General features: G+C 42.2%; 1 protein-coding gene across 3 annotated transcripts in view; it reads right to left on the minus strand.

Moving 5' to 3' along the window:
- The window catches only part of pcsk5b (proprotein convertase subtilisin/kexin type 5b), a 55629-nt gene extending 28831 nt beyond the window's left edge, over nt 1–26798 (minus strand). The window contains exons 1-9 of one of the 3 annotated variants that reach the window (XM_028413410.1): nt 25879–26798; nt 22587–22691; nt 13810–13965; nt 12291–12434; nt 11574–11650; nt 7938–8026; nt 7036–7208; nt 4573–4785; nt 3456–3556 (exon numbers count right to left, since the gene is read on the minus strand). In XM_028413410.1, coding sequence (XP_028269211.1) covers nt 3456–3556; nt 4573–4785; nt 7036–7208; nt 7938–8026; nt 11574–11650; nt 12291–12434; nt 13810–13965; nt 22587–22691; nt 25879–26058 — 1238 coding nt within the window. In that variant the 5' untranslated portion in view covers nt 26059–26798. The remainder of the gene's footprint in view (nt 1–3455; nt 3557–4572; nt 4786–7035; nt 7209–7937; nt 8027–11573; nt 11651–12290; nt 12435–13809; nt 13966–22586; nt 22692–25878) is intronic. The other 2 variants (XM_028413409.1, XM_028413406.1) reach the window with 2 other exon arrangements.
- Between the last annotated feature and the right edge of the window lie 509 nt (nt 26799–27307).

Consider the following 27307-nt stretch of genomic DNA (forward strand, 5'->3'; position numbering starts at 1 on the left):
TTGCAATACTCCAAAGCTTTTCTGACCTAAAACAGAGTCAGAACTTAAGAAGATACCTTGGGATAATATGAGAGGGGGATGCGGTCCACTGGGTCTCTTGTATAAGAAGAGGCTCGTTCACAGCTTTCTGTGATCCATTAAACCAAAAACGCACCAGTTTAAAATCCTGAACATCTGGGGGGAAGTTTCCTCGTCACACATTTAGCTGGTGACGTTCAGACATTATAGTGAGAAGCTGCTTTTTCATGTGTTCTTTATTTTGCAATGATCAGGCAGTACCAGTAAACCTGGAATTTTCCCTACAATAGAATTATCCATTTGATGATTTATTAATGTATTTATAAAATACACACATATATTCAGATTAGTCCATTAAATCTGTTTGATGAAACCTTGACTTTGAGCATAAAAGATCTGTAATTACCACACTACCTGCACTGCTGGCTGTACAGTTCTCTGGTTTTGAAAAGATGAATTTAATTCAAATGGATGCTGTGTTTTTGCTTTATCCATGCTGGAGTTTGTGACTTTCCCGGCACAATAATAACTATAAATGTGTGTTTTAAACAGCAGATGACAAAGAGAATAGTTGGCAGGTGACTGGATGAAGCATCCATTAGCCACATTCTATCATAAGGTAACTTTAACTAGCTGTTAAACTAGTTGAGTCTCTCTTGTTCATTTGAGTAATAATCAAAACAAACCACTCTTTGACCATGTTTAAACCCAAGAAAAGTTGACTGTACAGCTGCTCGGGTTAAACGCAGTGCATCACAAATGTTATGATGGCTGCTATGATGGCCAAAGACCAACAACAGAAAATTAATAGGCTGTCACACATGTGACCAAAATTCACTCAACCAGCCCACAAAAAGGATGGTAGCACAGATAAGTCCCATGAAAAGTCAGAATAATTAACAGGTCAGATCAATATTAATAGGCTTAGCTGCCACTGTGTAATTATGGTTCCATAAATGTTTTATGGTCATTAATTAAAAGTGACTTTGGCATCATTATCTAGGCCATGACTGCCTTCCAATAAACAAGCCAATACTAATTAATGGAGTAGCTCACATACTGGGGGAAAACCAGCAGCGAATCAGAGGCCTGATACCGGTTTCATGGTGCTTCTCTCGAGTGTAATTATGGATGAAAACACACAGAAGGCGGAGAGGAGCACTTTAACATTCCATCTACATATTGACTAAGTTCAGTCAGTAATGGAAGATTACCCACTAAACTATAATTCTTAAATATAATTTTGACTCTAATCTCTGTCTGCCTAAAAAACAGAGAAAAAAAAAAAAAAGTTTAATTTTGATCCATCTGTCCCTGTTTAGGTTTCATTAAACCTCCCAGTAGATGAGGTTCATATGGCAGGTTGTTCATGCTCATTTCGTGTTTATCCCTCCTAGTTTAGTCACTGAAGTCTTCTGTCTAAATGCTCACTCACTTTTCCATTTCTTCATTTCCTGGGATCTAAGTTCCTGAAGTTGTCCTTTATCACACAAAAATCTTAAAATTTGCAGAGAAAGAAGCACAGGGCAGTTTCTGAAGTACCAGCCCAGTGTTAGTGCCTTGTAGCAGAGAGTTGAGTGAGTTCCAGCGTAATGGCATCTTGACATGTTTATCGCTGAAGTTTGCTCGCCCTCATTCTCCAGATAAGAGCAGATATGATCAGCACGGCACAAAGTTTGTCTAAACTGTTTCCCTTTCCGTCTTTCATCCTGTCCTCTTTTAGACATGCAAGAAACTGAATGAATAGATAAAACAAAAGAAGAAAGAACAGTGTTTGCCTTGGAGGAGTAAAAAAAAATTGCGACAGTGGTGGAGTCAATGCAAGCAAGAGTACGATGGAGAGGCAGCAAGAGCCAGCAGAGAAGAAAGCAGGCAGGCAAGACAGAGAGTGTGTGATAATCTTGTTGAGGAAACAGGCTTATGTGCCCAGCGCTGCCTGGAAACCGAGAATATTTTCTACAGGGAGGATTTGGATTGGATTATCCAGGTTAAACGAAGTGACCTCAGCTAACTGAGCTGCTCAACATGTGATGATGGGCCTAATTCAGAGTCTCTGCACCTGCACAGCACTGTTTTCAATTCATAAATGTATCACAAATCCAGGCCTCTCTACTGATTTCAAAGAAGAGTGGAGCAACCTCTGTCAGGTCTCACATATAAAGCCAACAAGGCAATAAGACCAACTCAAGCTTTTAATATCAGTCTTCTCATCTTACTTTCATATTGGCACTCCAGTCACATCTATCAGAAATGTTTGACATCAATAGGTCTTAAATCAACTAAAAATGTTCCTTCTCTAATGGCACATTCTCAGTCTCTTTACATTTAAAATCAAACTCCGCCACAGATGACCATTTCTGTTTTTCTGAACTGGAGAGTATAATCTTAAATGGAAAGCCATTCATTCGTATCCTTCATCCATTTTACTGCATTATATACACGACCTTCGGTTTTATCGTCAGCCAAGATGGAACATTGTGTACCAAAAAAGAAAATTCTCTTTCCTCAGCAGCCACAGCTACACAAACACACGTGATCATCTGAACTTAAACAGCCATAAAAAGACTGAACGGCCACAAAGCAGAAAAGCTCAGAGTTCAAATGTCTGCTGTAAAAGACAGAAACGCAAGCGTGTTTCACATTTGTCGTGACTTGACAACATGCTCCTGACATCTGTGCCAGTGAATTAATAATGTACCATAAGGGACTGTCTGGCGCAACCCCAGGCAACACAGGTTACAGTGTATATACACGGCTGATACACTGTTTATGGATGGCTCTTTACAACGAACAGCATAATCCTGTTAAAGTTCAAGTACACTTCATCCCTGAAGGAGGCAGATGACACTCCAGAGAAGAGGCTTGAAACATATACACAACTCACAGAGGGAACGTCTGCTCTAACCAGATATTGACTCACTATTTCTCATTCCAGGAAGTAAAAATGTTGATTTCTGATTGGTGCATTTGTCATCAACAACTGCTAATGTTGGTCTGGTCCATAGTGACAGGATAGTCAGCAAAGTAATGCCACATTCTCAGTAAGGGAGAGTATTTAGATTTTATCATTATATAGCAGTCAAAAACTGTAAAATGTACCGTTAAGATGCAGTGTGCATCTTAGGGAAGCTGCACCATGATTACTACTCTAAGAGGTGTGCTCTGACAGACCGCTGCTTACTGCTGACTTTACACAATGGGCATTGTGGGAAAACAGCAGCATCAGTTTGCGTTTAAGCTTGCACTTCTATTACACACTTCACACAGAGAAGGCTGGCTTTTTTGAAGTATCTCCGCGGCTGACTTGAAAAACATGGAGAAAAAAAAAGAAAAACACTTCACGTGTCCCCTTGATAGATCAATGAAGTGAGAGGATGAGAGGGCATTAGAAGGTGAGCAAGGGATGAAGTGAAGGTATGAGGTTAAGTAGATCTTACTTTGCCTCCAGGGCCAGAGCAATAATGGCAGCAGCCATGGGAGCTGAGGCGGATGTCCCTGTGTGACTGTCTGTACACCTCTGTCTCAGGTCTGTTGTGATCTGTGGACAGAGGAAGACGAGAGAGTCATAACCAAAGGAAACAGAGAACTGTGTTAGAGGCAAGAGGCAGCACAGATACAGGAGCAGAAGTAGGAGTAGGAGTTAAAAATCAGAGATGAAATGGTGAGAAGATAAAAAATTAGAAAGTCTAACAGATAAAGAGAACACAGAGATGGAGGGAGAGAAAAGCCAGCAGTGACAGTGATGGCAGGACGAGAGGGACAAAGAGAAGCAGAGATCGAAGCCTTGAGGATCAGGAGGATTTACCGCACCTGAAACTTCTGCAACTCACATTCCAGCTTTAAAAAAGCTGCCTTGCTAGAGATATCACACACAAATAAATTACTTGTGTACCCAAAGGAATCAATTCCGTGCACATTGGTAAACAAAGGATGCAGTGTAACAAGGAATGGGAAGTGGTGAAACATGTTATTAAAGAGCTGTGTGTACGCTTTGATTGTATGGACTTTAATCAGCCGACTAGTCCGACAGCTTGACAGTCAGTCAGCCAAGAAAAGCTTGGCCAACTTCCAGTCTGAGCCCTCATCAAAGGACCTTTCCTGGACCAAAAAGTTTGAAGGATTATCTGAAGGCACACACACAGACTCTGAAATGGTTTAGCAAGAAATGAATAGCATCACAGTAGACTGGCCTTCACATATACATGGGGTCCTAAATATACAAACTAGAAAGAGTGTGTGTGTTCCTTCGTGTGAGTGTGTGCGCCCATCTGTAGAATCGTTATGAGGAATGTAGCGAGACACTGCCAGACAAGCAAGCTCAAAGTGGCCAACTGTCCATCTCAGTGGGACATGGCAGCAATTCGGTCAGTTTGATTCAAACGAGGTCGAGCCACTGGACCCACAGGAAGACACACTTACCAAATTAACACTAAACTGTAGTATGAGCGAACGTACAGAGGGAAACAAATCTTTGTACATCAGTGAGGAAGGTTTACTGCAGTAAAAATAAGGCCATGAGTACTGATGCTCTTCTGTGTAGGTGTACACACTTACAATCTTTCTGTCGTAGTTCTCCCCACTGCTGTAGGTGGTGGTCAGTGTGGACGAGCACTCCTCCAGGTACCAGGGCTTGCGTCCACTCTCAGCTGTGCTGGAGATGGAGATAGTGTAGATGGAGTTGGTGTAGCCATCACACGAGCAGTGGTCTCTGCTGCGCCCACCATTTCCTGAAGCCCATACAAAGATGGAGCCGCGGCCCTTCCTTCCCTGACAGGAAAAGATGCAAAATTATAATATATAATTACAGCTCAGCACACTTTGTTTTGCCTAAATGATCTTTTAATTTCTACAAGAAGAGGAATAGTAACAGATTCTGTGTTCTGTGTGCAGAAAGGGATCAGAAGGCAGCCAGACAGTTTAAGTCCTGAGCAGTCCTCTGAGTATCTGGCAACAGATCTGATGCCCTCTGATCCAAGTTCAGTAATCATAATGTTTGAACAGGCCAAAACATAGCGAGCAGCTTTTTTTCCTGAAAAGCTGGCAATGCTGAGTGCCATGCTGTGTTCGTGAGGACTTTCTTCTGTTAGCGTGTTGGACTGACTGAGGTGAATTTCTGTCTCTTGTCACGTCCCTGCAGCAGAGCAGGCGAGTTCATTTACTGACTGACACCAGACACAAGACTGTTACTGGAACGGCATGAATACAGTCATTAAAACTGTTAAACAGATCCACAACAACACTTAAAGGCAGGAGGGTTTTCCTATGTCACATCCTGTCTTGATTGAGCTCTCTAAATCTTCACACTGATATGTCTGCACAGATAGCCAGCATGTATAGAGTCACATTTTAAACAACACATAAATATCGCAAATACATTTAGGTGAGTCTTGGACATTCAGTAACTGAGGTGCAGCCAGACCGCTGTTTAATATTCATATCTGGGTTTTCAAAATTAATTTATCCCAGATGTATTCAAAAGATCAAGTTAATTGAGAGGCCATGGCTTTCTCAGGGAGGGCTTCAAATCAATCGAAGCTTGAATCAATACTACATATCACACATTAAGTGTCAGTTTTAGCTACTTTTTAACTATTTCAGTTAGCTGAATTAGTTCAACCTAAAACATGGATCTTGTGGAGACACTGCGGGAGTCTCAAAGCTGATGATGACTGACCATGTGGTGAGGCCAAAGTTCAGGCAGAAGTTAAAAAAAAAGACAAAAAAGCAAGCTGACACAATTTGTCAGGACACACACACACACAGGGAATAAAAGGTAGCAGGGAGTTCTTCAAAAGGGGGCCTCTGTCAAGCAGCGATAAGCAAGTGAAGCCCCTCTGAGTGAGTGGGGGATCAGACAGGAGCAAACGCTGACAGATGTGAAAGATGGAGAGCTTTGAAGAACAGTTAGCAAAAGGAAGAAGGGGACCAGGATTGAAACAGGTGGATGAAGGAGAGGAATGAGGAGTCAAACGACACAGAAACTGCAGAAATCAAAGGAGAGCAAGGAAGTGAGCGGAGTATTATTTACTTTTTACACAATCAACAACCAGTTAGAATATAAGTTTACAGTAATAGGCACGATTCAACTGTGCTTTGCTGTGCTGTACTCCAAAATCAGGCAAAAATGCACCAAATCAGAGGTGGGAAATATTCTGATCAACTCTAACGATTAATTCAGCGCTGTTGGCACAGAGTTGGAAACCTTAATCAAATTTAAATAAGGACAGTCATACAAAAAATATGCCAGGCATACAAACATTCAGCAGCCCAAGCTGGAGTGCAGCTCCCTGCAACACAGCTGTCAGTGTTATCGCTAACACCTCCACTCTGTGATAAACTCTCTTCAGGATGTCACACACAGGCACATGTTACACTCACAATGCCATCTCCGCTCAGCTTCACAAACACACACGGAGACTGACACAACAGTGGGCGGGCATGCAAGCATGTACTCGTAACAGCTGGATGGATATCTCCCTCACCTCTGTCATCTGAAAAGACCAGCCTGTCAGGAGCAACAGGGGACTCTACTACTCGGACTTCCTACCTGTCCGTTTCCTTTTTCTGTGTTCTCGGCTTTCCAGCTGGAAAACTTAAAAGGTCCAAATAAACCTCAACTGCCAGCACAAACCTCAGGCAGCCAGCTGTAGCATAACCTGATGAAGGTGTAGGTGTATGTTTATGAGATCCCAGTAAATTACTTCACCCCTCTTAACCTTTCCCACTCACAGCAGCAGCTTCTCTTAAAGCAATAAGCTATGAATATGCAAATTAACACACACGCTAACAGACCCAGACTGCACTCTAACACCCGGAGGAGCTTCACAAGTAGAGATAACCCAAGTTTGTGTTAGTGGTATATTAGCATATGCATGTGTGTGTGTTTGTGGTTACACCCCTTCTTTCCATATGAATATTGATGTCACATTCCTGGCTAAGAAATGAAGCACATGTTTACATGTAAACGTGACATGTGCATATAAATGTGTGTGCGTATGTGTGTCTGTGTGTGCCCACCGTGCGGATGCCATTTTCAAAGGCCTGCCTGGCCAGAGACGCTGGTCCATCCACAGTCTTTCCGTCATCATCTGGCCCCCAGCTGGCACTGTAGATGTCGATGTGCTGCGGGTGGAGGCTCAGAGACCTGGCCTCCACCATGTCTGTTACATCTCCGTCCAGCATTCGAACACCTGCATATAACAACCACAGAATTAATAAGCAGCTATTGGAGCTCCTCCCATGATAAAACAACATATAAACCAAGTCAGCAGAAAACATCATCCCTAGCTTTACTAATGGAACCTGCTGTATCAGACCTATAGAGGAGACACCACTGGGCATCAATTGGCTGAGAGATACTCGCCAATACTCAGGCACAATCTTCATTACACATTCTTGGCAATTTCACAAGAATAGTACGAGTTTCACTGCATAAAGGCATTCCCCTCTGCGGTGTCTCTAGTTGAGCTATAAACACACACTGACAAACATTAGATTAGAAACCTTTCACTGCTGTGCAGCTATCTGCTGCCAAGTAGTTAGAGAGAAATGGATCCAGTGTGATTGTGTCAGGGATTTTCTTTTGTTAGCAGATTGCTCATTTTAACACCTTAGATTTTGGTCAATACAACAAAAAAAGCAATCCAACAGCTCTAACAAGCAGCGAGTTAACACCAGCACTGCAGGTTGGTCAACGCCATGACGGTGTTTAAACACAAAAACAGATAATTGTGCAAAAGTGAAAACAAACAGTGAAACAATAAGAAAGGTAGCAACGGTAAACACGCAAATGTTCATTAATGGTAGCTTTCAGGCTTTTCTGCATCGTTCCAAATCCACCAAATCACATTATCATACACATCAGCCTCTGCTGAATAAACAATAAGTCTTGATAAACCCAAATGTAATCGATCACTTACCTCCTATCCTTGCATTGTAGGCAATACCCACAATGCAGTGGGAGTTGTTTGCAGCTGCAGCAACTTCACCCGCACACCGTGTGCCATGTCTGAGGAAAGAGTGGGAATGAGGAGATTATTACACACATCATGTATCCATGCTGGAGGAGACCACAAACATGGTGAACACAAGGAACTGTGTGTACACAAGTAGAGGAGCGCACGCACAGACAACACGCTGAAAGGCAGCTTACATGTAAACATACAGGTTCACTGACAAATACCATGAAGTAACTGTAAACAAAGTTGTTCAGGTGTAATAAGTGTATTAGAATATTAACTGTTTGTTTTGTTGGCCACAAACTAAAACAGTGATAAACATGCGGAATACTCGCACATCTTTAACAATCAGAAATGTACACACACACACACAGCAGGGTAACATTCCACCAGTAACTGCAGTGGTGACAATCGTCCCAGGTCAGCGACCAGCGTAAACAAACATGGTGTGATTGAGTCCGCTGCCTGCTCAAAACACCACTTTTTGGATCGGCACAAACACACTCGCACACGCACGCCTCCTGCAGAGAACATCTGCATCACAACACAACACCCTCCTCCCCGGAAACTGCTCTGACCGCTGCCATGGAAACCCAGCATCTAGCTATCGAAACCCCCAGGAAAGACACAGGGAAGTTTTAGACTCCAGGCTGAGGAAAGTCGGATTCACTTCAACCTGATGATTAAAGGTCAGTAATAACTGAGCACCACTGTCCTCACCTGGCTCGGGTAATTTCTGCTACATCTCTGCTTCCTACTTCAAAATAAAACAAATCAATTCTGTTATTTGCTGTTAAAAGTCACACAATTTCAGGTAACATAATCCTCTTTGGTCTTTCTGCTATAAAATACACACTGTACCACCAGATTTGCACCTTTGTGTGCCTCCTCCCACCTGTCAAGATGACTTTAGTTTGACATTCTTCCTGTACCGTCCACGCAAGATAAGTTCTTTCCATTTATTTTAAATTCTTATCCACCAGATGTGGTTTTTTTCTTTATCCTCTTGGCATTGTAAGACGGTTGGAATAACCTCACAAGTATAAAGCAAAGGTTTATACAAATGAAACTGTATTATGACATTAAATGGCTTTAAATCAGTGATAGGCTCCTTCATCATAGTTAATGAGCCAAACTACACTGGCTCCTTCCTTCAAAACGCCTCAGCAGCCTCCACACAGTTCACTTCACTCCAGTAATCCATAAAATCGTCTGTCTGGCTGTCTTTCCACTCTTTGTCTGTATTTGCCTGTATTTTCCATTTTCTACACATCTGTGTCGCAGTCACTGCCGGATCTTTCAGTTCAACCAGAAGCACACAATGTTTCTACAGTGGATACAAGTTACTGGGAATAATTCAAATGCAAATTCATACTGCTCAACTTTCTTAAAGTCATTAAAATCAGTTTAGGTCACTTAAACTTGTGTGAAGTTTGTGTGTGAAATATTCACGAAAGACAAAATCTATCTGAGGGTCACTGCTCAAAGTGATACTCCCCTTAAAGAGTGGTACCAGTAACAGTTAGCAGGAGGTAAGATAATTAAAACATTTAAAGATGTTCTGGTTATTCTGTTTAATTAGCAAGGAGACAATACCAAACAGCATAAACACATTACTACACCCCTTTATCTATACTACACTAGATATACTATCTAGTGTAGTATATTTAATTTAGTTTGGTTTATTTATCAGGGCAGCGTACAGAGTGACGTTAACATGTTTGTACCAGATTCTAGCTCACAAGCCAATTTCCATCTGCAAAGCAGCATCAACTCCATACACATAACCATATCATAGAATAAAAATCATTCATATATGCATACATTATAGCAACTATACGTGCAATCACATATCCCCTCGGTGAAAAATGACACAAAATCATTAATACGTGAGTGTTAACGTACTTGGTTAACACATGTAATATCTAATAATGCTAGGTGTCTACCCTAATACCTCTTCAATACATATGAAACAATCATAAGTAATACAATAGTTCTATAAAAAAACATACAACAAGTGCTATACAATAATAATATCAGTGCATACATCTTGGTCAGATTGGCCAGAAGGTATTTTGCGCCTGAGGATATTGCACAGCCCTCTGGCGGCGTTTCTGTTATTCTAGTTGCTGTTTCTGCAGACTGGTATACAAATTCTTTAAGAGGCCTCCTCCTCTTAAAGAATTTGTATACCAGTCTGCATATTAAAGATAATCCTGAAAACCAATTGTACTTGAGAAAAATAAAGAAAACTTTTAAAATGTAGCATCTTATATTTATTCAGTATATGATAAAGATTTTAGGAGCCTGTTTGTTCTGAAAGCAAAGTTCACAATGCAACCACCGCACATCAGACCCATGTCTGCAGCCAGCAGATAAAGGCACTGAAAACTTCACTGAGCTCTATAGGTAATTTAATTAAAAAACAGATGTGGGTGTACTTTCAATATAAACGTAAGCCAAACCTGAGAACCAAACACTGGGTTTAAATTTGCTTTCACGCTTGGAACTGTTGGTCTAAAGGAGGTCTATGTAGCTGGTTGCATCCTGCCCACCCAGTGTCCCTACACAACACACACTGGTCCTTCGAATAATAAATGAGATGTGGAGAGTAATTCAAAGTCAGCACAGAAAAGTTTTCTGATAAACAAACAGATGATGGTGCATCCAAATGTGCTACTTCAGAGAGCTGTGTGGGAGACTGATGTAGTGATAATATACTTGCTTTTATCTGCCAGCTTACATTCAAAGCACAGCTGTTAGCGCCGCTTGAACACACAGGCAACAGATTTAAATCCTCATACATTACGTCACTCTTGTTTCTATACAGCACAGAGTCTGTAGCCAGATGTAGCTATATGTAGAGTATTCCTCAGTTATCTGACACATCTTGCCTTTCACACGATGGCCAGTTTTGACTTGCCAAGCCTCCTCGGGTCAATTTTTCATGTTGATACACATCCCATTTAAAGACCTCACTACCATGTTCAGATTAAAGTGCAATGTATGTGCAAATATAATAATAAGTATAATAAATAATTTTCAAGAGAAAAATAATATGAATCCTATGAATTTAACAGTAAATGGAAACTGGCTCATTAAGCTGCATCTGTAGCCCTCATGTCTCTTTAAGATAACACGTTACCAGCAGGGACTGAGCCACTGCCACGGCAATTGGGTTGCTGCAGCCAAACACACATACACACACACCCAAAAATCACTCGCAAAGCTGAAGCCAAACTGGCACAGGACAAGTGCATGGACAAGCAAGTTTCTTTTTCCCCCCTCTCTCTCTCACACACACACACACACACACACACACTCCTTTCAAACACAAAACCACAATCCACCCACAAATGTCACAACTGAACACACTGATGTAACTCATTGCTCCCACAACAAAGTCGGGACTCTGTAAATGAAAACATATTGAAGCACAGAGCTTCTGGTAAAGATCAATCAGAAAAACAAAGATGTTAAAAAGTATTTGGCGGCCGTTCAACAAAACACTGAAGCCACATGATTGTTTTTATGGGAATTCTGTTTTAACTGTTATAAAATGACATTTCTCTCTCTCTTTCACTCAGTTTTTCTTACTTGTTCTCATTGGTTGCGTCGTATCGAGGCATGGGATCCACATCATTACTGTTGACATCAAAGCTAGCTTGAGGGTCCTGAAGGAGACACGGAGGTCAAAATGAGCACATCAAACACCAAAAGCGCAGTTATGGTACAGATCAGAAGAGGGAAAATATCAAGTAAACAAGCAAATTGATTAGAAAAGTGTGTGTGCGAGTGTACACAGCTGATTTGGAGCTCACCAGAAAGAAGGTTCTAACCCAATCAAACAGTTCACATTAGCTTCACTCACAACTGTTTTGTAAATCGAATGCAATCAGACCTAACCCAATCTGCGGCGTCACTCACCCTTCGGCATAAACAAATCTCGGCATTAAGCAGCGCAGGCGCTGTCAAACTGAGTGTGAATCATTTTATCTGCTCAGTTGATTGATGGCCTTACCTGCTGCCTCAGGCCAACAAGTTAGTTTAACTTCCCAGGCCTTGGTCTGAGAGAGACATACCTCAGCATGCACACATAGTATGAGACCACAGGCAAGTACACATGCACACACAGCATACCTGCACACCCACATGTTTGAGGAGGCTCCACAGTGAGCCGGCATAACTTATAACATAAAGGATCTGGTTACAACACACATCCCCACACACTGCTCACTTGAACTTTACAGACAACAACGTGCACACACACAAGCCGCTCAAAGCCGCCCTACACGCGCATACATACACACTCACGTAGTTCTGAAAGAGGTCTGGATGGTTCCTCTCTATGCCGTCATCAAGTATGGTCACCACCACATCTTTACCCGTGTAGCCCCTCTTCCATGCCCCCATGATGTTCATATCCGACTGGCAGTTATGGACATCATCGTTACAGTGCTGGAGAGGTGGAAGAAAAGAAATACAGATGAGGTGTGAGTTAACAAAATTGGTTTACAGACGTGAGCACATCCACACAATTTCCTCTCAACTAACAGCTAACAGGAGTGTTATCATTTCTCATATACAGGCACAATCCGACAAAACAAACACATTCAAACAAGTAAAGGTGAGGCCATAAAGACCATTCACTCTTACTTAATCATCACAGCATATGTAAACTTTACTTGTAATAATTCAGATTTTGTCCTGAAAGTTGGTCGATCAAACTGTGAGGCTGGCAATCTGAAGCTCTAGCAACCAAACACAAACGTCTGTGGTAAAAGTCTGACAAGAATGTAGGACTAAACTCAGTATGATCGCTGTCTCAACCAAAATCTGTGAAACAATCAATCCAAATATGAACTGAAATCCCATGTCTGGTTTTTGAAGTACAGAAAACAAAAAATAGCAAAACAGCAGCAAAGGGACAAATATGTGACACACTGTGCAGCTGGGTGAAAGGAGTTGATCACCTGCAACAAACTCCTCACCAGGAAGCTGCTGCAAAGCCTCAAAGTGACATCATGCAGTCTGACACAGATGGAGACCAGGATTTTATTAGAGGCATCTTGCACAGCGTGACGTCTAATGAAAGGTACTCGATCGATCAGTGTTGTTGCATAGTCTAAAGCTGCTTTAAGTCAGATGATTCCATATGTTTCACTGCAAATGTTATTCAGAGGAATAAGTTATCACAAGCTTTGATTTGGACTTCATACCGCAACAAACTAAAGGAAATGCTTCAAGCAAGAAAACCTGAAAAAACACACACTCCAAGTTCAAAGAGTTCCCTCTTAAAGGTTGAAAAATATAAAACCTTTGGTCAAAGTATCAGGAGATATCTGTACAGGGTTAACAATTGACAGAGCTGAGGACACTAAACCACACAACTGAAAGAGCAATGATCTGAGGGTGGATGTGAACACTTGTGATAAGCCTGCAAATGTCTGCAGTGCAAACAAGTGCATCTGAAACACAGGAATTTACATTTCTACTTATGTGTGGATGTTCCAGTGACAAATGGATAAACACAGAACGTCTAAATCGTCTCCTTTCAAATTGAGGAAAGAACAAAATTACACCCATTCTCCCTCCATTTCATACTTAATTAAAATCCACACATAAATCCTTCAGCTGCACTGACCCTGCAGTAATCATGCCCTGACCTCAGCTGAGCTTTGACCCACAAACCGTGTAACGTCTGTGTAAAATAACGAAACAAACCAAAAAACAAAAAAAACAGCAGTCCTCTAAGACTGGATGTGTTGGGTCCATTTTCTTCAGGGATGTTTGTGGACATACAAACAGGAAGTCTGGTAAACAGCGTACTCACTATGTACCACATACTGCTCCACTTGGCGTCATTATAGAATATGTTGTTTTGGGCCAGGCTGCTGCTGAGGGCGGGGCTTGTCAGGGAAAGGGGCGGGGCGGGCTGGTAATCCCTCTTGATCCTCCTCTTCACCACCTGCTGTTCTATCCACTCCACCTGAGACCAACACAGACAGCAGAGAACAGAGACTGAGGAGAAGGTTTCACATAATAACACACACTTCACAGACAACACCATCAGTCTACAGGTCGCTGCAGGAACACATTCTACAGTAGTTATATTTCCTCTTCTCACTCGCACACAGTATGCTAGCCACATATTTTCCTGAGGATATATATGGCTGGTATACTGCTGTGCCTCTGACCAAAGAAGACAAAGAAACACATTATAAAGCAGAAGAAGAGAATTGATTTTTTGTTGTGGATGAGCCATGAAGCTAGATTTTTTTAGACACCGCTTTCAGGAAAAGTTTTTTTCTTTTCTTCTTTGCTGTAAAGTAATTTCAGCCTTATGGATTGTCTATAAATAAGTGTAACAAGTTTTTTTTTGTGTTGGTGATTGATAACTTAAGGCCTGGGGACGTTAACTGCAGAAAACCAGGGATCTTTATTTTGCCTTTTCACATGTACACACTTCCTTCTATGTACAGTCAATATGTTGGACCTTCAGGAAGTGCATAGCAGCAATGGTCATCATAACTGCCAACATGGTGACCGCTGTGTTCCTTCTTCGTATTGGGGATGAGAAGGATGCATCAGGTATATGGGACAGCTGTCACACGAGTGTTGTCCCTGTGAAGGTTCATTCCTCTTCTCTGTTGGCTATCTTTTTGTTGACACCAGCGTAGTTTGGCTCTATAAAAATGTGACTGTTATCCATGAGGTCCACAAGCAACGCTTATCAGAAAACAGAGACCATCGCCTTGTCTGCAGAATTCACAGATTCGGCCGGTGTTTTGATTGGCGCTTGTGCACTGGTTTCATCCAGGTTTACAAATTGCTGGAGAAATCTTAAGAAACTGTCTCAGCAGATTGTTTCTTGACATATTGTGGTGAATCTACCTTCTCCAAGACCCAGCAGGTTGGTACCTTGACGACCTGCTGTCTAGGGCTCTGTACATCTGACAGTGATCATTAGATGGGGTCATTTTCCAGGCCACTCTCCTCTATATTAATTAAAAGTTAACAAAGTACATATACTGTGGACTACTCGGTCCACCTCTCCCTTTCTGCAAACTGGACAGACTGACACATACACATATACACCAAAGACTTAAATGTCTCTCAGGTAACATCAATCTCTCAAATGTTATGGGCTTGCTTCAAGGCGCAAGGCATTCCTTGGCGTGAACCTCACACTCCACTTTCAGACGGAATTTTCCGATTTCAAAATCAGCATTGTTGGATCTGAACAAGGCGGCTGGACGCTCTGCCTTGGCCCTGGTCAACGCTTTTTAAAACCCTGAAATCTTGTGTTTAGTCTAGCAGGCTTCATCTGTCTGAAAAGACACATCAGAAGTTTACGTGTACCAACGGTGACGACACTGAAAGTAAAATATTCACAAGGCATGAGACTGGCACAGTGCACAGAACATGATTGTGTGGCAGTTTACACACAGACCATTTAAAAAGAGCATTTGTTCAGATTAAATATTGAGGAGCTGCTGCTCATTTATACTGCATTTTAAAAAGTGTGCAGTGCCTCCGAGATGCTCTCCCCAACATCTTCTGTGTACTCAAAAGTGCCGTGCTGTATGCATTATGTACAGACAAAGAAACTCCAACAGATGATCAATAGAATAATTTTCACACTGCAAAAGTGTCTCTGAGGCTGTAGTGAACAATGTCCAACTGTAAAGATGCAGAATTCCTCCATATCAATACATCTCCAGCAGACAGAGAGGAGAAATGAGGGAAAAAGAGAATAGCTGACATAATGACTGCAGAGTGATTATCTGGTCTCATGCACTGAAACAATCTGCCAGGCTCTCCGGAGAGTTGGAGAGCGAGGCAACAAGACAAGATAAGACGAGAGAAGGAGAGGCGATAAAGAGCCGAAGAGAACGAGTCCCAGGAGAGTCAATAAAAAACAGCCTGAGCTGGAAGGGGAGGGAAGTGAAAACAAATAGCAAGAGAGACCAAAAGACAGCAAGTGAGGGGGGGGGATAATTGATTTTATAAATAACACCGATTTAATAACTCAAGTATGTAAGCTCTTTATGGATTGTGAAGGAGGGAGGGGGAGAAAAAACAATTCTGTAGGTGACGTAATTTAATAACTGAGCAGACCTCCTGTTTAAGCTGGGGAGAGAAAAAGAAACACTGAACCAGGACAGAAAGAAATATAAAGATTAAAAATGCAGTTTGTTTTAGCCTGATGCTCCTCCCGTCTGCCGAGGTCTCAGCTCATTTCACTCCAACTTGTATGAAGACCATCAGCTTCAAAGCAACCATTTACACACGTCATTAGCCTCAAAACAACATCATCAGGAATTGTGCGTGAGTGTGTCTGCGCAAAACAACTGGTGTATCATAACAATTTGCATACATTAGCATAGCATCAAGCACAATTTTTGATCAGTAATGAAGCTCTTAGTACAACTGCGAGGAAGGAGGCCTAACAATGAATGAACCACTGCAGGAATTAGTGACCTGTGTGTAACATACTGTACAAGAATTTCTCCTCGGGGATAAATAGAAGAATTCTGGTTCCAATTCTGAATATAATAAGTAAAATGTAACTTTAATGTAACTTGATACCTCTGGCACAAGAATTTCCTTCGGGATTAATAAAGTTTTATCTTATCTTATCTTATCTTATCTTAAAAAGGGGCCAGACCAGATGGGTGTGAGGGATTGGTTTCCATTTGCAGCCCTTGTATTTGCCAGTCATATTTGAGCAGACAATGCATAAGTAAATGAGGAATTCCATCCGCCTCTTAAAACTTCAGATGTGGGCACCTGTTTGCCCATGTTTGGACTATTACTAAGATAGCTATGGTTTGAGCTTGAAACCCGCTCTTCTTGAAACGTATGGATGCAATCGCAGAGGGCTTGCCCACATTTTATACAGACCATAGGTTAACTCTGTACACAGTTAACTGAGCTTTTTATAAAAAAAAATGTTTAAACGAGCCTGAATTTTATTTCAAAACAGATTATATAGATTTTACATCATTCCGCTACAGTAACGTAAACGCAGGGCCTCTATAAGCATCTTTAACAAAGTGCACATCTCTCACTGTGATGGTGCCGTGACGCTATTTCATGAGGATAATAAGATAATAGAAAGCAAAACACATCTGAAGCCAAAACAAAACTACTCCAGCAAACTGTGACCAACAATATCCAAATGAGTATGAAGGCTAAGTAAATAAGTCCAGAGGTTTCAGTGGGAGTGTGGAGGATGTTGACATTATTATCATGATGTCTAAACACTGCTGCCAGTGTTTATATATAAAACAACACTGAGGGGCTGATAATGTACTGCTATTGACTTTTCCACTACAGCCTGATGATTACACAGGAAGCACAGTGTGGCTATAATACATATTTCAAATAAATGCAAGCAGAGGAAGAGTGTGGTCACTAAAACAATCTGGATCATCTGCACGTGTTCCACACTCCTCCTACTTTTTGTCTGCTTACTCCCATCTACACAGTTTATTTGGGTAGAAAAACAGACATTTTTATCTTTTATTTGCTTGATCACCAACAACATCTAACATTACTAAGAATGTTTATCAGTCACTGCCAACAGCCTGCCAATATGCACATAGTGTTACAAGTGCCATTCTCTGTTCTAAACAAAAACAATATTGCCTCCTATGATGGTCTCTAAATCCTCTGGTGCATTAATACTGTTGTTTCCTCTGCTCCAGCTCTGTGGAGCAGAGGAATGACCCATTAGTACCTGTACCACTGCGTCACTGTCAGTCCCTCCCCACTCTGCTGCTGCTTTTACTCTTCACTTATCTCTGTCCCTCATCTGCTTCTTTCTCACCATCTCTGCATTTTTGCTCTTCTTCTCCACAGATGCCCATTTCTCTCTCTGATGGCCCATCTTTCACTCTCGTTCCCACTCGAACCCCCTTCCTCCTATCCTCCCCCCTCATTTGCTCTCTGTGTAAGGGTTTGCAGGTGGCTTTTGCTGGCTGGGTCAGTAACCAGGGGAAACTGGGGAAGAGTTCACTTCAATAGAACAAATGGGAACAAATTGATCCACTTTCACTGCTGTTTGTGTGACAGTGTTTGAGCTACGAGTAAAAACAAGATTTTGAAAAAAAGAAAAGGGCCAAAGGCTAGTGAGCAGAAGACGCACACCAACCCTCAAAGTGACACAAGAAGCCAGTTCTGGTATTCACTTCAGCACATTTCCGAAACTCAGCCCAAACACAGCAGGGTCGCACAACTTTTCACACAGCTGTCCAGCAGTAGGTGCTCATCTCAGAGCGTCAGCTCTTCAATGCTTCATTTGTTGAACAAATTCAAGGCAAAAACTGTTTCAGAAGTCACAATGTCACACAAGTATCATGTACTAATGGAAATATGTACCTTCAGTAATACAAGGATGGCATGCTCCATCTGTGTTGTCTCTTTCATAAAAAGGATGTCCTTCCACACATTTCTGAGCTCTAAAAGGCTTTGAGTCATGAAAAAGTCTGTGAGTCTTGAGGGGATTAATAGTGACCACACTTCAATGGTTTAATAATTGAATTTGAGCTCATTTAACCTAACTCAATTAGTTTTACTATGTGGTAAAATACTTTCCTTATGTGGCACAACATCGAGGACTGCAACCCATAAATATCACCAAACATTGAAATCTCATTTTGTCGTCACAGACATTTTGCATTTCAGAGAATCCCGGTGAGGATTCAGCTGCAAACCACACCTGGCTCTCAGTTTTCCTGCACATGTCTGGATAAATGACTTCAAGTAAACAAGAGTCTCGCTAAGTGAAACCGGCTGGAAACACCATGCTCTCGCAGCAGATCGCCGCGGAGAGACGGTCCGCACAGGCACTCTGTGCCTGCAGTTGTCTCAGCAGTTGTTTCTCTCCACTAATCTCTGCACAGACTTCAAAAGGACGTTTTAAAAAGGAGAAACAACCACTGTAGTGCTGTAATTGTTGTTTATGGTAAACTTCAAATTACTGGAAATAGATTGCAGACAAAGCAGTCTAAGTATACTTGAACTCATTTCACACCAAAAGCTAATAACAGTGCAGAGACACAAAAAAACAAAAATGTCTGTGGCTGTCCAAACTCTCCTGGATCTCCCAGTATGAATGAGTCACAGACATACGTCATCATAGCTGTGCAAGGTGCAGGCTGAGTGCTGCTCAGACACAAACACAGGTTTGTATACACTGATCAAATCGGTGCTGTGGTGTGTTATATCAATTAAATTTATCAGAATGAACATATTTGGTGATAATTGTCCTGTAACTGTAACTTCCTAACGATAGACTGAAAATTAAAGGACAAATATTGTTAACCTTGCATTAGGCTTATGCTAGTGTCTGCATGAGCCTCCCACAGCTTTCCAAATAAGCATGTTTTTACATGACTCATTGCAAACCCATCTTTTTCTCTGAATGACATACATATGGAGTTACGAGCTGTCTAACGCAATCACCCTGCATAATCAACATTGCTTTACCAAAAACTGTCTTTAGAGAATCTTTTGCTAAATGGAGTCAAACCACAGCTAGAAAGCAGTCCTGTTTCATGTCTACAAAATCAACTTAAAACCAGCTAGTTGTTACAGCTACAGTTGTGTTGCCCCAAGTATATCCAATTAGTCACACCTGAAACATTCACCAATGAGGATGGCATGTACAGACGATAGCTTATTACTTTGACAGCTACTTGAAAGGCGTTGGAAATAACACATGCAAAAATATAATTACGGTACTTAAACAAACTGCCTTCCCAAAAACACAGTTTACATCAGTTTCTCCATATATATACAGCGCAGGTGGAGAGTAGAGCCCCATAAAGTGGAATAAACCCTTAAACAAAGGGTCAAGGTGAAGACCCTCACAGGCGAGTGACCTTTCACCAGCCTGGAAGATGCGGTCTTTGACCTGACAGGGAAGTGACTGCAGTTAGGCGGGTGCCATAAAGCGGTAATCTGTGCTGTGCTGCATCACCATGGTAACATGCGTGCCAGTGAGTACTGTGGATAGCAGGGTACGCCTTTCATGGCATCGCTACACCCCTCTGACTCATTCACACACACACAAAACACACACGGCTGTCATTATTACAAAACCTGATTGCAAAACATCATTAGCAGTATGCCAGACTGCACTGGTGCCAAACTGGCTGTCATGTTGTGACCCCAAACCCACAAACAGGTCCACAGATTACGCTGAAAGGATAGCCACTCACGGAGTGGTGTGGGGGCCCTGACAGCTCCATTTCTCTCTATTGCACTTTTCCTTTTAGTTTCTCTAATCCATCTGTCCTCTCTTCTCTTCACCCTCCTTCCGTTGTAATAGCTCATTTTCTCCTTTCAGTCATTTAACCTCTACTCTCTGATCTTGTCTTTGAAAATCTCTCAGTCTCTCAGCCAGCTGGCATCAGGACACAAACCTTCCTCCATGGCACAGTGTCAGGCCCAAGAGGGCAAGGGAACTAAAGACAGAGGGAGAGAGATGAGTGCACTGAAAGTAACAGTGGAACCAGTAAAAAGGATGACAGGTAAGGACAGTGTGTGGACAAAACAAGCTGACTGGACCAAAGAAACTTAAAGGAAACAATGAGCCAGAGGACAGCAAAACAGTGGATAACAGAAGGTGACAGGCACTGTCTTTTCTTTCTCTTCTCCCCATTTGATCCCTTCTTTTTGGAGTCTTGCTGATGCATCATTATCATTCCTCAGCAGTCAGCATGCATTCATGTGCATGCACAGATACAAACACACTTACACACACAAGGCCACTGCTGCTGTATGAAAACCCTAAATCTCCACAAAGTGTCTTTGTCTTCTCAGGATCAAGTCCCAGCCTGCTGGATAAAGTGACCCGCTTCATCAAACAGGCAGACATCAACAAGTTTGAGACAGATACGAAGGGAACAAAATATACAAAAAGTACAGAGCATAAGGTTTTTACATGTCTACCATCTGCATGCTTCTTGGAAAGAAAAGTGTTGCAGAAATGGATACACAGTGTGAACAACCATTATGTTTAATATAGCGACTTGATGAGGCTCAGAGTGTTTGAGATTCAGGCTTCATTTATAATGCAGCCGGGGGTTTGATGACCCGGGGAAGTGACGCAAAGCACACTGACGGGGCAAGAGTATGGGTTTACCTTAGGTCAAACTCTGTTTAAAGGGCCAGTTCACCCAAACCACAAAAAAGAGGTGATTTCTATGTATGTAGTATAATAAGACAGACAACCACAGAGCCAACATAGAACAAGTTTGATTTGCACATCAGATGAATGTTCAAGTCTGAACCACTGCCTGCTATCTCTACTTAAGATCACATTAACCTGCCATAGCTTAGCTTCAGGGAATAAGCTGCCATGGTAACAGAAATAGGCTTAATGTAAACGTGTGTTTCTGTACAAGGTCTTTTCTGTGAGTCAAATACTTTAAAAAAATGAGGTTTGCTTAAAGAGATCCACTTAACTGGTTAGTTCTTTTTTCTAGGGGGAAACCACTCCGTACACCACGGTGCCACATGCACCTTTCACAAGGCTGAGAAAAGGTTTGTATTAAAATATATTACATTCTGTTGAATGAATCCAGGACTATTTAAACAATGTTTTACCTCCACAGTAAAACATATCTTATCAAAACCTGAAACTGCTGAGTGTGTGGAGTAGAAAAGCAGCAGGATAGGCCTCATTTATCATTATTCAGCTGTCTGTGGACAGAACTCATCACTGCATCACGAGATGTGTTTCCTGTTCTCATGAACACTGTGTCCCTGCAATAATCTGTGTGCAGTTCAGGGGTCTGCACGAACAAGGACAGCAAAGCAGGGTCAACTGTATGATGTGTAAGTCGAAGTCGAAGCCAGTTACTGCTGCTACAGAAATGTAGTTGCACATATTTGTACATATTGGTGTATATTGTCTTTACTTCTGTTGACAGACAATATATGTGGGAATATGTGTCCACCAAATGGACAAATGCAGTGAAGAAAAATTGCAAATCGTCCAAGTTAAAAGTATATGTATAAAAGTTGGCACAATATCATTCCTGACATCTGTACACTTGTTTTTATACACTCTAGATCAGATCTTGTCTCAGCTCAGCACAGAGGTGCAACTTTTTTTCTTCTTTGGAAGACATTCTTAATCACACTTTAGAAGGCCAACATCTTGGTATCTGCAAGAGGATTCCCTGTTTTCTCGCTTACCAAAAAACAAGTCTAAAATGAAAGGAGCAACAAGAGTGACCCAAGCATGCCCAGTTTGTCTTTTCATGGTCAATTTCTATAGCAAGATGATCCTGCCTAGTATAATTTTGCACTGAAAGGGTCCTCAGTGAGTTACCGTTACAATATTACACAAATAGTATACAGCATCCCTAATAGAGAGGTGAGAGTGCCCTTTCACTGACTTTTAGAGCATTCAAAGGAACCTCACAATCTTCATTATCATGAAGTTGGCTCCGTTGTAATGAAGAATGATAGTTCACAGATAGGTGATAGTCACAGCACATCATCACACTCAGGTCATGTGACGATAAGTCATGACAGCAGGGCAAATCTGGAGACGATTACCTTGAGGCACAGCAGTAACAACAGGCTTACCTTGGGCTCCATGGAGATAAAACTATGGCGGCCACGACTGGACAAAGTAGATCTCTTGATAGTCCGACTATGGAAAAAATGATAGTGGTCTTTGAGATCCCCAATCTGTAAAAAGAAAAAAAAGTAAACACACAGAGTTAGGTATATGTTACATAATTTCCCCCCACATTTTATTCCTGAAGGGATGTTTGCATTCCACAGTGGGTAGATTGATCTTAGTATCAGAAGGTGAACTTCAATCACAGGTAAAGTATGTAAAACTGGCCCTAATCTCCCTAAAGTTTATGTTTTTTATGTATTACTGATGGAGTTTTGTCATGCTTGGACAGATCAATTAACAAGAGAACACAAGAGAACAAACAGACACAAAGAAACACAGAAGCACAGACTGGATATCAGACAAACGTACAGTCACACACGAACACACAAAAAGACTTAGAGCTACAAAGAGCGGAGGACAGAGGATCTGCAAACAGACAATGGCAGACAGAAGGCAAGCTGCTGGACGGTGATTAGTTTTAATAATTGATAAAGACCAAACAATCCCTCAGATGATCAAACTGTCATGGCTGCCAAGGATCCTGTGGTGTGTCACCGAACCAATGGCTGAGATCTACATCCACAGAGCCCATTAGGCTTTCAGCTCATGTATGCATGTAGTCAACAACCTACAGACTGATGAAGTGATGAAAATCATAGACTGTATGATCACTTCAATGTACATTATTTCCCATTCTCACTCATTTTGATCCTCAACTCTGGCCAACTAAAAGATGACTTACCGTAGATATAATGCAATAAACAGCGAATCACAACCTCAGCACAACCTTCCTGGGAATTATGTTGCAACTAAATTGTGAAGCGAAACCACTTTCAATTGAGTGACTCATGATGTCTTGCTTCAAAGATGTTTTTACTGGAATTATTATGTTTCCATGTTATCACACGTAGAAACCTTCCTTTCTTTCCTCCCAGAGAAATCAGTGCATCAGAGCTGGACTCATTTATGGAAAGAAAAAAAAGAAGAAATTTCTGTGCACACCAAACAACACAATAAAGATGAGAGATCACACACACACACAGCAGGATTCTACTACAACAAACAGAAACCTCATGTGTCCAGAGAAATGTGAATGAATTGTAAAATAACTCTCTCACATCCTCACACAGGTCCACTGCACCAGCTGTCCAAGAAGTAGGAATAATCATGAATCAATTGTCTCAAGGAAAAGCCTAGTGAGACATTAGTGTATAGATAAATGCCTGATAGCTTTAACACATGATAGCATTACTACAGACTGCACAAATAATCTGTCGATGTCTGGCTCCAGATTATGAACCTCCCTCTGAAAGGCTCCCAATGTCTCCCTAGTCCTCTCCCATCTCTTCAAAACACCAATTTGAACAGATATCCACGTCTGGGGCCTTGTCAGCTGATTTAGACTCAATTTGGGCCAGTGTCTTAGTCTGGGAAGGGGGCTCCATGGTTAAGAGGATTACCCAGAATTCCCCAACGAGGTGCTCTCTCACTCCATGCCAACTCTTTTCATCCATCCATCCATCTATCGTCCCTTCTTTCACTCACTCCTTCTTCCATCTCCCAGTGTGTGGTTATCTTTGTCCGTTCTCCTCTTTCCAACCCTGTCAAGAAGACCATATTGTCCTTTTGCCACATTTTTCTACCCATCCCCCATTTTCTCTCTTTAACCGCTTTGCTTCCTTTCACAATTTAAAACCTCATTTAGCAGTCATATCCAAAAAAACATCTATGAAAAATAGTCTGAGGATGGTTCATTAAACTTCAAAAACACCTGTACCCACAGCAGCAAAATGCTGCTTTAAGTGAAAACACTTGAATAGGTTTAACTTTAAATACATCAGAGCTGTGCCAATATAAGAGGGAGGGAGGGAGGGAGGGGGGTTGATGACGGGGATGTCAGAGTTCACATTAGTGTGCTGTTATCGCTCCCATGGGAGCGGCTTTCAGCTGACCCCAAAACCAGGAAGTGAAGTAAAACTCTTGTCTACGAGGTGTCAAAGTCCAATGAACGCTCCATATTGAGATGGAAATTAGGGCGAATGGTGGGGGTTGGGGGCGACACTTCTCTCCACAGGGGAATTCCTATGGGGGGGTGGTATGGAAAGAGGGCAGTGGACTCCACACATTAGTTCCCGTCAAAGAGAGGGGATAAACGAGGCCATTAAGGCCTGCTCTCTAGGGAGTATAGTGGGTGGGCAGGCTGGATAAGGTGGAGACGGAGGAGGAGGAGGAGGGGGTTCAATAGCTGTTGACTAGGCTACCCCACAACAACCTGTCAGAATGCCCCCCTCTGTTCCGTGCTGTCCTCACGTCGAACGCTGGCAAGTGCGGGCTTAAAATGCCCATGTATTACGGCCGTATTTGAGTATGTGTGGGGTCCATATCTGTGTGGTGCATTTTGTTTTGTGTGTACAAAGAACACATCTTTGACAGCTCTTTAAACTTTGTGGAAACACATTTAAGAGTGACCATATACACTCCTCCATGTGCACACTTCCATTCTTTAATAAAATGACAAACAATACGGTTTACCCTCAATGCCTGAGAGTTGTTTTAAGCTATAAATAGAAGATGGCTCTTGATTGTGGCCACAGTTTTAGATATATGACAGCTTTTAACATGTCTTTTATAGTTACAGCTTCACCCAGCAATTTAAGAAAACTGACTAAATGTATGGAGGAGGATCTTCTAAAGAATTCATCTCAAGTGTAGGCAGAGCTCAGCAGTTTGTTTGCAGTTTACCCAGAAAGATATAAAATACAAGCAGAGACCTATGACACTAACACACAAATCTACTTTCATATAATGTTAAAAAGTACTGCAGGTTTGTTCAGTTTGGTTGTGGACCTTCTGATGTCACTGCCAAGATCATAAAGCAGACAGCATTAGCTGTCTCACTGTTTGTGTTTGTGTGTGTGTCAAGGGGACTGCTGCGGCTGTGAGGCTGATAGTGAGCTCACTGTGTCTCCAGCCCGCAAACTGATCTGTGGGAACACAGCGAGGAGGCACCTGTTGTGCCATCCTGCTCCTCTTTCTTTGTTCCCCGCAGCCTCTCTTTCTTGTCGGGGAGTCACAGAGCTGCTGAGAGAGTTAAGAGAAGGTTTGGAGTTTGAGGTTAAACCTTGCATTGTTTGTCCGCCGGTAAAGGGACAATAAACCATGACTGTCTGTCCCACTTCTAACAGCTGACGAACACACATCACACACATACACATGAAGCAACTTTTTTTGCCGGAGCAGCAGGCGACCTACCTGTCCCATGTTCTTATAGCCATATTTTTCCGCTATCCGCTCGGCCACCGTGGGTCCGCCGGGTATCCTGACTGCCCAGTGGTTGGTGTAAATCCGAGCTTTGCACGGCGGGGACGCAAAGCCGAGACCGAGCGCCAGGACGCATAGCAAGCTTCTTCTCCAAGCGGCGTTGTGGACCATCTTCCCCCACTTTTAACCAGACTCTTCTCCACCTCCTCCTCAGCCGACCAGGCAAACAACCAAACTTCTCTTCTCGCCGAGCAAGACTCTCATAGAAACACAAATATCCGGGCAAATACACTGAGAGGAAGAGAGGGAGAGAGGGGGGAGAAAGGGAGCCCCGAGAAGGAAAATATACCCTATCTTCAAACCTCTGCCTTCCACATGGGAGAGTTGGAAGTTTCGTGTGCCCTCTCTCTATTCCCCTCTCTCTCTCTTTTTTTTCCACGGCGGACGAGGAGGAAGTGTGCGTGTCTCTGCGCCGTGCGTCTTTGCGCGCGGGTTCGTGTGCGTGTGTGTGCGCGCGGAGCTCCTCAAAGCTGATTTCTCCTCTCCACGAGCAACTCGGATGTTGGTCGTTCAGCTCATCGGGCTTTCATGTGGCGAAATGGCTACAGCGCCTCCCCACAAATAACTAGCTGACACTCCGGAGAGTAGAAACAACTAAAGCCGCGGGGTTTCCCTGCCGAGCTCCGCTGGGTCTTAAAGACACTCTGCTTGGATCCACCGCTGACGGCCCGTCAGCCAGACTCAGCTCAGGGAGGGGTCAAACCGGGGACCACAGAGCCACTTAGGAGCTTCCTCCAAGAAGGAAAACTGAAGAATGAATTTACTGCAGTAATCTTAGTTATTAACATCAGGAAGACTTTTTAGTTTGAACTAAAAATGATAGAAGAAAATAAAATTTATGTAAAAAATGTGATTATTTGATTGAAATCCTGCTGCTTCTAATATAAAGTGAGGTCTATAGATTGTTATAGAAACATTTAAATACTGATACAAATTGGAATTTCCCATGCTTCATACCAAAAAAGTCCACCAGCGGATGCAAGATATTTTAAATCTTTCACCATCTGTCTACACCGTGTACACTTTTCCAGCTTTGTCAGTCACCCAATACCAACAGTGACCTCCACCTCAGTCATCATCCAATTTAAAACAGCCATTAAAATAAAAACCTGAAAAATCAAATCAAATTGATTAAAAAAACAAACAAACAAAAAAAACAACATTTTTATCAATTTGATTTTTTTGGTCAGGATTTTCAGTGTGGACTGTCTTCTATTTTAAGAATAACTTCACTGTATATTTGGATTATGTGCCAACCACTCCCAGTCAAGCCCTTTTGCCCTCTGTGCTGGCTTCACTGCATATTTCCTCTTAATCACTGGAGCTCTAGATGTCATGCCCCCCATCGCAACGCAGGTCA

This window comes from Parambassis ranga, chromosome 9 (genome assembly GCF_900634625.1).
Source record: "Parambassis ranga chromosome 9, fParRan2.1, whole genome shotgun sequence".
NCBI classification, from domain to species: Eukaryota; Metazoa; Chordata; class Actinopteri; family Ambassidae; genus Parambassis; species Parambassis ranga.